We start from the raw sequence: 10580 nt of genomic DNA, 5'->3' as shown, positions 1-10580 counted from the left end.
CGGGTTTGGTGCGGCGGACAGGGATTGTGCGTCCCCCCCACGCCTTGCTGCCCTCCCGCCGGCTGCTGGCGCCATCCTCTCTCTCGGGATAAGCCTCCTCGTCCTAAAAACCGGTCCCTTCAGCCCCGCAAGAAGCAGTAGCGGCGGCGCCCAAGGACGTCGTGTTTTGCTTCCGCCCATCGCTGGGGTTGAAAACGCCTCCCAGCTGGCTGCAGAGATTTTGGGTCTGTTAAAGGACCCAAGGTGTTTCACACCTTTAGGGAAGCCACCTTGTAGTCTGCCGTTTGAATAGTTCCGTAGCACTTCGGGGGTCTAAAGTTATTTAGACTGTTAAATCTGTTAGACTGTTAAAATCTGTTAAAGGACCAAAGGTGTTTCACACCTTTATTGAAGCCACCTTTTAGTCTACCGTTTGAATAGTTCCGTGGCACTTCTGGGGTCTAAAGTTATTTGTGCAGTCTAAAGTTTTATTATCTTAAAACAAAACTTAGCGATTTTCTGCTTAGAATGTGGTTTATATTGATGGTTTTTCTAAAATTACTGTATGTAAAACCTAATGCACGTTTTTTTCTTTTGAATGTCCTTAATTTTACTGAAAAAATAAAAACCCAAAAAACAAGTTGAGACAGATCTCTATACCATTACTTACAAAAAAAAAAAACCACTTTAATCTTCAGAGGGTATTACAAGACTCCCGTTATGTTCAGCTGGAGAGGGGAAGGTTTGAAAGGAAAATACACCAACAGGACACCATTCGTTATACCTACGGATGCATTTGTGCATTGCACATGTTTCATTAAGTGGTTTGTTTTAAAGCTCGAGAGGTATGGTTTCTGAAAGGTGATTGAAATTGCAAAGTATGTGTGCAAAATAGGATGTGTGCTAGTTAAATAGGAGGGAAAATGAAACAAAAGGCTTGATCTATAATTTTCTTAGTTTTTGATGTTAATGTTCTGGTTCAGGAGCTGCATCTGTTTCTACCAAGCGCAGACAGGGCCTAGCAATTTCAACGTAAGAAACATTTTGTTACTCCTGTAAAAGAGAGGAAGAAACAGAAGAAATTTTAGGTGATGAGAAAACTTAAAGGAGTAAGTGGCTCCCCCTGCTGTTAATCGTTGTACAGCAAGTGTAGCTCAGTAAATGACGAGAGCTGTTAATTGCCAAATATTAGCCTGTACGTAATGACAACAAAAAAACCAGTAATTTATCTGAAGATGTTTTAAATTTTATTACATCAAGTCTATATTAGTTATTTGGTTCTATATACCAAATAATAAAACCACGTGGGGTTGTTTTGAAACAAATTAGAAGATTGGCTGAATACCAGAAAAATGTGCTCCTGACTGTAGCGAGACACACCAAAAACCACCAGAAAGGTCAGCCAAGAGGCTGAGTTTCTTTGTGTTTGATGAAAAATCTTAGAGTGCGAAGCAAGAGCTGAATTCATGTAGCAGACCTGTTGTGCCGTGATGCTGAGACCTTGAGATTCTGAAGATCTCTTTCAGCATTAGACCTTTCAGTTTTGTAAGTAAGAGCAGCCACTTCTTACTGCATTCCCTCACAGAGCTTCATGGCAGCAAAGGAGAAAAAAACAGAAACCCCAGAGTGTTTGGAGCCAATTTAGTGCCTGATTTATGTTGAAAAAGAAGGGGGAATGTCTGGAATGCTATGGCAAGCAAGAGAGTCCAGGAGTTAAATTTGAACTTTGATCTTTAAATTAAATTTGACCAAGGTATTAATGGTCAGTGTGTTGGGTTTTAGTGAACTTAGTGGTAGATCTCATGTATCTCAATGATAAATTTCACTGTGAGCAGCACAACCAAAATAGAATTTGGATTAAATAACCAGATTTATATATAATTAGAAAACTCAGGGTTGCTTGTTTCATTGCTGGTACTGTAAATCCTCCACTGTATTCATAATCTGAGGCTGCTAGCAAAAGCCAGTCCCTGCTTAGGCTTCAAATCACTTACGGTTTAATTACACCGAAAGGACATACAGAGCGTGAGTGAAAAATAATGCAGGAGTGCTTTTCCATGCGTGATCCTGTTGATATTTTTGGCAAGGGAAGGGTGTGTGCTGTAACTTGCAGCTGATGCATATTCTGTGAACTTGTTCCATGTGCAGTGTCTCTTGCTCAGTTTGTTCCCTCCCTGGTTTTGTTCAGATTGCAAACATTTAGTTAGGCAGCCTGACTCTTAGAAAGTCTGCAATATAGAAGGTATATAACTGTGTGTATGAATGCATTTTTGCACAAATAAATTCACATACTATAGTAGTGCTAGACTTACCTTGCCAGAGACATCTGTGTTAGCGAACTAAAAATATGCCGAATCGAGCTGGGACTCAGAATTTTAAGTCCCTCTTGTTGCTCTTCAATGGAAACTTTCATGCTAGTAGTTCTATGAAGCTTAGATCTTACAAAAGAAAATCACTCAGGCAGACCTCTAAAATCCTCCTCTTCAGCATCCTAAATCATCCTATTTCATTCTGCCTGAAGGATCAGGAATGAGCAAAGGGTAGGAGGTTGTCCCTCCTTCTGCTCTCAGAAATAAAGGATGCATTAGACACGTTCAGTCAAGGTTAGCCTTCAGCTTTTAAGGTCAGGAAGCTGAAATGGTTCAGAGCTCTTGAACAGATTTTGTCAGCAAAGAAGAATGTTAAGGACTCCAGCTTGCTGGCAGATATTTATGGAGCTCCTGGAGTGTTTAGCAGACATTCATTATTTGGAAGGCTTGCATAAATAAAAAAGGTATTGCTTTCATAGTAAAATGAATGTAACAAAGACAACTTAGAACTCAAAAGAAGCAGAGCCAAGGCCTGCGCGAAGGACACTTGAAATGAAACACAGGATACCAGCATATCTCATACCAGGGTGGGAGGGTGCACATGGTAGTGTGGTGATCCTGCTGGGCTCAGGACCGAAGGAGCAAAAGTTTGCATAGAGCTTTTTAATATATTTTGCAAAAGGATGCAGTCCTTTGGTCATCATTAATACCAGTTACACAACCTGTGAGGAAAATGCAAAAGGAAAATTAATTTTGGTACCTTTTATTTTTTTTTCCACATTTGACAAATGTGTGGTTGGTAATCCTGTATTTCTCATGGAAAACTTCATATTTATTTATGTCTTGCTAGTACAGTGGGTCTGTGATGTGGTTGGGATGAATTTGAAGGGATGAATTTGTGGCATTTCTAGGAGGAAAGTGAGTTTTGCATGTGATAAAAGGAACATATATTTACAGTGCCAAATCAGTGTATCCAATTAACTTTGTTATAATAATATGTGGTTGGTTGGGGTTTTTTTGAACCCTGTGAATGAATAGGATATGTTTAGTTAATTCCCAAAAGACAGTCTCTCATGTCAGAGGTGGTTAATGTCATATGTACTTTTGTTCTTAATTATCTGGTAGATTATGTGAGGAAGTGTTTTTCTTTGTTTCTTTGGCTTATGTTGTATTATTTGTAAAAGCATAATCATCTCGGTGATCTCTTCTGTTAAAGTTAGCAAATGCTGATCTGGTTGTGGACACTAAACTTAGTGGTGCCATAGGGAATGACTAGTGTTGGTTAGGGAATACATCAGGATGCACATTTCTGTAGGTGCCCTCAGCTGACTGAGCAAAAATGTGACTGAAAGTCATAGGGTGAAGAAGGGAATGACACAGGAATATATAGGCAGAAAGGATAAGTGGTGTAATAGGTGATAAATGAACAATGACCTGAGTAAATGGTTCTCCCATCCTAGGAAAATTGTTGCCTTTTGTGTTCAAATTTTAATTAATTCAACAAGATGAGAAAAGCTGTGAATATAGTTGTGTAAGATGAAATCCTTGTCCCCACTACCACCGAGGCAGGACAGGAGGAATAGGAAGAATGCAAGGAACTTGGCAAGTTCTAAATTTGTTTAAAGTACCATGGAGCACAGCCAGAAACTTGTGAAGTTCCTCTTGTTGGGGGAGAGGGTAGCCTGTTGTGAATGGCTCATTCCCGGTGCCTGCAGTAGGTGCTGCTGCTGCTGCCCATAGGGAAACTCAGAAACAATGCTCCAGGCCAGACAGCTCTGAAGAATTCTCTGGATTATGTTAGAGACACTCCTGCCTTGGGAACTTCTCAAAGTCAGAAGGCTCAAAGCTGTGCTGTGCTTTTCCCAAGCTGTGAGCTCCTCTTTCACCTCCAAGGGAAGTGTTCCTTCGGTTGGGTTTCTAATACTGCTTCCACAAAGCAGGCTGAGTAAAGCCTATCAAGAATACAAGCGCCACATAATATAAAGTAGCAATTGCAAAACTATGGCTATCAGTCTATAGTATTAGGTAATACTGCAGATAAGTATTAATCTTATTATTTATAGATCACATTTCTCATAAAGAGAAGTCTTTGGAACTACTAGGAAGGCATTCTAGCAGTATATTGAAATACTGAGAAGTTATAGTGAAATCGCTGTTGCAGTACAGGTTGAAAATTTTAAATTCCTTCTGGCTTTTTGTTAGTAGGATCAAATATATCAGAGTCTCTTTAGGCATAGTCTTTGTGTTTAAAAAATAGACCTCATTTTTGCCCTTACTGAAGGGCCTACTTTTATGTCAAAATATAAATAATATGCAGGACATTTACCTGAAGATTTAAATCTGTTTTTATATAAACAGATCACATTTACTGCTTGGCCACATCATGCAAAAACTTACCCAAAGTTTTTGGTTAAAATAATTTTCCATTGTTTTGCAGTCATCCAACTCACTGAAAGCATCTTATGAAGACTGGCTGCTGACATACGGCTTGAGCGTCTCTCCTTTCCACATGAGGTGGCAAACAGCTCTCTTCAACCGCCAGTTCTACAACTGGGGGAGATGGAAACCCAGATTTCTCTATTTGTGGTATAAATTCAGGATTTTTTTTTTCTCTCAAATACAGAGGCAACAACTTGGCCACATCTGTGCCTTTCAGCCTTAAAACTGCAATAGGTAGACATGGTTATTTCACTAGGCTAATGATAACACCAAACTAGTGTGGTTGTGATAATTGTACTGTGCCAGTGTAAGTCTTTCTTCTCTGCCAAAAAATACGTTGCTGTAATATAGGTTGCATATTGAGATGCTATAAAACTAGGGATCTGTGAACTTTTTTTACCTATGGTTTGAACTCTACATAGTTCTTAAGAGTAGAGCTATCACATGTGATACTGCATACAGAAGTAGGACTGCAAGCAGCTTGTCATATCCTACGTCTGTCCAGCTGTAAACTGAGTTCTGTACACTGATCACTAGAGTTTACAAAGTATTCAAAGACAGTTGTGTCAGTGTTGTAGATCATTGGCCAGGCATTCAACAACTGTATGTGTTCAGAAGCGCATTGCTCACCTTATGTCTTTTATCTGCTAGCACCTTTCCCTGCTAAGATTGCACAGGCTGCTGGGAATGGGTAAATAAGCAGGCTGTTTAGTATTGGTGCTCCTGGACTGGTTTAGAAATTTACTGCTCAGTTGCCTTCCTAGCATTACTTCATATTTGCTCTGAAAATATGAGTAAGGTTTGACTTTTTTTCCTTTCCTGTATTGCTACCCTCAGTAAGACAGTAATAAAAGAGAGGTCTGCTTCATATTGGTAATGATCTTACTCTTTCGGTTTGAAATAGTTCTACATCAATCAAAATTTTTTAATTTGTATGATTTATTACAGTATAATGTTTCCACCAGTCTCTTTAATTAAGATTACAAGTACATGCTGCTTAAAATACATCTATTAATTCCCAGAGAGCTTCATTAAGGATGGTATTGTGAGAGAAAGAAGGACTGGTAGTGAATTGTTTTACGTAGAAAATAAATTTTATCACATCCTTCAACTATTGGACAGTGTAAAATAATAATAATAATAATGCTGAATAAAAGTTCACCACTAGGTGGACTGACATAAATTGGAATTATTATCATTACTGATTTTAATGAAAATTAAATTGGTAAGAAGCACAATGTGGTTTAAGTAATTGATTTTAATCTGGTCTTGCAGTTGTACCTTTTAGTTCTTTTTAAAGAGTTGAGTCTCATTTATTGTTCTTTAGCACTTTTCATTGTTTGTGAGGAAGGTGCAAAATTTATTGGAAAGATATATAAAGCAATATGTATGGTACTCCGTCATTTGATCCAGGTCTCTAAATGTGTGATGGTGTGGTGCAACAAGGTAAATTATACATCGTTAGTTGTGTTTTCATATTCATAGCTAGTGGCAAGTTACATGTATTGGGTAACTGAATAAAATTTAGAATGTGTAAAACCAACATTAAAATACTTAAAATACTTAAAATGAACCAGGATGTTGTTTGGATGTAAAACACTTATTAGACACAGAAAATATTATATGTTATTAGTCAACGTTGTTAGCATGTGTTTGCTATTGTTACTGATTTCCTTTAGCTAATGTTTTTGAACACGAGTTGTAGTAGCATCAGAGAGGTTTTGCCCTGTGAGTTTGGTGTGCTAAATTGCACTGAAGCAGCCACACACCCGGAGAATATTCCCTATCTTTGTGCGGCTACGCACTGCTGAACTATTTGCTTCTCTCTGTAGGTTCAGCATAGGAATGGTGTTTGGTATAGTTGCCATGTTTGGCTCTGTTATCCTTCTCGGAAAGACACTGATGCAGACACTGACACAGATGCTCACCGAGGCACCGAAAGCTCAGAATGATCGTATGCTGCAAGTTGTGGTAAGTGTTCTCTCCTCGGGTCTTAATTTGGAAGTTGCGAACTGATATTAACCAGATTCTTAATGGGGTATGTGATGCTTAAATCCTCCCATGTGAGAATAACCTAACTCCTGATATTCGCCTACATAAAAGTTTACTGGTTTATTACCAGCCTCAAAAATGGGGAGTAGAGGGGTAAAAGAGGGGAAGACAAATGAAGGCATAAATTAAAACAGTACACTGAATTTCAAGTGCTTTTTTTTTTTTTTTTTGAAGGTTAAATTGCCATATGTAGACTGCCAAAACTTGAACAATGGACAAAAGTTACCCTTTTTTTTGACCTTGTAAATTTTGTATCATCTTGTCATTTGGATAGGGAGAGAGAAGGGAGGCTGGCTGTTCCAGTTGTAGGCTCTTTTTTTTTTTAACTTTTATAGCTCACAGTGTTTTAAGTGCCATACAGTTGTTTTTTAAATGTTTTTTTGAAGGGTGGATCTTCTCTATAGCTACATGACTGGCTGCAGGAAGTTCTAAACTAATGCTCACAGTTGCCAAGCCTGTCTCATTTGAGTGGAAGTCTGTGTACACTTTTATAAACTTCTAGAGCTTAATATAGAGTAGGACACATTTAGTCAGGGCTCTGGGGAATAACTGGGGCAGGGAGAAGGCTTTTGTCCCTGGAGAGCTTTTCAACCTTCAGAAAAAAAAAAAAAAAAGAATATATATTTAATATATTTTAAAATGCCTTGAATAAACAGGGACAAGAGGTACAAACTGATAGTGAGAATGGTCCCCATTCTGTTGCGGCTCTGAAGAACCTGAGTGAGAGCAACAAGTTTAGGGGTAGAATGATTTGTGTTTGTACCTCTTGATTTCTTTGTGTGTTTTATTTCGTTGTCATGTCCACATAAACAGGTGCCTGGTGTAAATTTGCCTGTCAGCCAGCTGACCTATTTCTTCTCTGCAATCCTCATCAGTGGTGTGATACATGAAATCGGCCATGGGGTGGCAGCTATTCGGTAATATAAATGACTTTTCTCTTACTCTGTACCAACAAAGCCTGATATTCCAGAGCACGCACGTAGGTTAATGGTGTTAGCACCTTCGGCTTATCTAGAGAGCCTCTTTATTCTGTATTTCCTGGCTTCCTTAGGTTTTAAATTTGGAAGGGTGTACAATTAAGGATAGGGTTTTAATACAGTGTCTTTTCTACAGCTCATGAGAAAGGACTTCTACTTTGCACGTATACCACACTGCATCAGGTTTAAAATAATACTTCTTTTAAGTGGCCCTGTTTTTCACATGGCAATCACATTTCTGCAGCTGTGGCACTTGAAGAGGACCTATGAGCTATTGCACAATGGTACTTCAAAATAGATTATAAATTGATTTGTTTAAACATAGTTTGTGAAGTAGCATGCGAACAGGCTGAAGCAGTAACTCAGTCAAATGTGATTTTCCCCTGTTAATCTCAGTGATGTGTTAATTTTGATGAAAGATGATATTTTTAATGTCACTTAACTATTATGATTGCTTCAAAAAAAGGTTATTTGACATAGTTAGTCATTACTGTTAAATGACACTCTAGCATAAGACGGTTAAGTGGTGGTTATTAGGACTGATATTCTGGTGTCCGCCACGTTTCTCCTGGACATCATCATTATGTGTCCCATGAGCATGAAGCCTTAAGTTGTTTCTCTGATTTTCTTGAGTGTAGAGAGCCATGATTGCATCTCAGCCCATTATTACCTTTTTTATAACCTCGGCAGTTCTCAATTAAAGGAGTGCTTTGGGATCCTCTCTGTTTCATATACTCTGATGGTCTTCCAGCTTTTTTCCCCCCTAATGTTTACAGGGATTTTTCTGTGGAGGATCAAGCTCTTGCTTATCCCACCACAGGAAGAAGCAAAAAAATTTCCTTTCCCTTACAGTGCCTTCATATGCTGCTGGCTAACTGCAGAGAAGCCAGGAGTAACTACAGAGCTCTTTTTAACCACAATGAGTAATTCTTATACCTTACTGGAGTGATATCTTCATTCAAAATCTGGAGTGGAGGCTCTGAATATTCAAGTTTGGGTTATGTTTTTATCAAAAAAACTGATTCCTAGCCTTTTCAAGGGGAAAAATTAGTTTGTCCAATGTACATTGCTGTTCCTCCTGCTGTTTTCTGGTTGAGTTTGTTTGTTTGTTTGTTTGTTTTGGGGTTTTTTTGCCTCCTAGCACAGGTTGGGTCTATAGTGCTGTTAGGGTCAATCCTGAGGGTTTAGGCTTCACTAAATAGCTTTGTTGTAGAAAAATTTTAATATTCTGGCAAATGACTGACTCCCAGAAACCTAATACACTTTTGCCAACTTCAGTTCAAGATAGTATTGGCTGTGAACTACAAGATCTTAAAATATCTGAGCCTTAGCTTAGTCAAGGCTTGTGCTAAAAAAGCATTTTCTTCCCTTTGTACCTCCTACCCAAGTCATGAAAACATGTATAGGCATTAGACTGCCTATTACTGATTGGTAGCATGGGTAGGCCTGATGACTTAACTCCAGGGATTGAATGGATTACTTCATGCTTATTAATTTGGTATAATCCTGTGTCTTAATTTTATTGTATATGCAGAATAAATAAATAAATGTGAATAAATAAAATGCTATGCCCAGTGTACTTTCTCAGTGAAGATATGGGATTAGCTACTCTGTGCCTGGTTTGTCTTGGAATAATAATTGGAATGTAATTGTCTTGGAACATGATTGTCATGCCTCTACAAATCCCTTATGAAATTTCTAGCTTCATAAAACCTTTACATAGTTATTTCAAGAAGTGACATTTAGAAACAGCTGTAAAACCTCTGAAAAATATATATATTATCTGTATGACAGTGTCAGCTGCTAATATATTTAAATATAATTTTTCCTTTAACCTCTTGAGTTGTTTTCATTTTTTCAGATGACATTTCCCTCATTTTTGTTAGTTTACAATTTACTCTAAAGTTCAGTTAGGAGAAACAGAGAAATGATAAACTCTAGAAATCAACATGTTTCCTTAAAAGGAAATTTCTTCTTCCAGATAATTTTTCATAGATTAGTTTGAAATTGCATCCTACAGGCTGCCATTCTTTTTACTTAAAGAAAAAAAAAAACGACCCAGCTGTTAAGATATATGTTAACTTGAATGTAGTTTAGGGGTTTCTTTAAGTATTTTATGTGTTACTGTTACTAAGAGTCAGAAAAAAAGTTGAACTTACCCTTTAATTTTTACCAGGCTCACAAATGTGTGCTGCTTAAAAGTGGCCACAATTGCAGAAAACATCTTTTAGTTTAATTGTCTTTCAATTATTCATATTCTGAAAAATAAATTAGTTTTATTATTATAATTTTAGTTATTCTCCTTGTCAGAAATGTGTGCTATGTAGAATAGTTTTTTCATTTGTTTGTTTGAAGTAACATCACTTAATTTTTCTTTTCTTTTCTTCTTTTTAAGAGAACAAGTACGATTTAATGGATTTGGGATTTTTATCTTCATTGTCTATCCTGGAGCATTTGTTGACCTCTTCACAACCCACTTGCAACTGATATCTCCAGTCCAGCAATTAAGGATATTTTGTGCAGGTAACAGTTTGTGCTTTTTTATTAAGTCTTTGCTTAGCACAGTTACCTATTCTACCAACATCATTTGTGAATCCTTGATGGAGGCTTGAAGGTTTAAGAAGAAGCAGTACAAAAGCTTCTCTTTTCCTAAAGGTGATCCTTCTGTTCTGAACCTAAATGGTGATTTCAAAAAATGATTTGATGATTACTGTCCGTACTGTGCTGTTTTCTGGAGAAGGGACATCAGTATCTAGGAGCTTAGATGAGTACCGATTTCCTCTCATGAGAAACGTTATTATATCCTACACCTGATTCAGACTAG

At 37.7% G+C, this 10580-nt stretch overlaps 1 protein-coding gene across 1 annotated transcript; it reads left to right on the top strand.

Moving 5' to 3' along the window:
* Nucleotides 1-4719: 4719 nt before the first annotated feature.
* LOC104511551 (membrane-bound transcription factor site-2 protease-like) lies at nt 4720-10279 on the top strand (the record flags this gene model as incomplete). The annotated part of the gene is made up of 4 exons (XM_010154214.1): nt 4720-4874; nt 6560-6698; nt 7593-7696; nt 10152-10279. Coding segments are annotated over 4 exons (526 nt in total), but the record flags the coding sequence as incomplete, so codon positions are not given.
* Between the last annotated feature and the right edge of the window lie 301 nt (nt 10280-10580).

This window comes from Eurypyga helias, unplaced genomic scaffold (assembly GCF_000690775.1).
Source record: "Eurypyga helias isolate BGI_N326 unplaced genomic scaffold, ASM69077v1 scaffold41626, whole genome shotgun sequence".
NCBI classification, from domain to species: domain Eukaryota; kingdom Metazoa; phylum Chordata; class Aves; order Eurypygiformes; family Eurypygidae; genus Eurypyga; species Eurypyga helias.
This window is presented reverse-complemented; position numbering and strand designations above follow the sequence as displayed.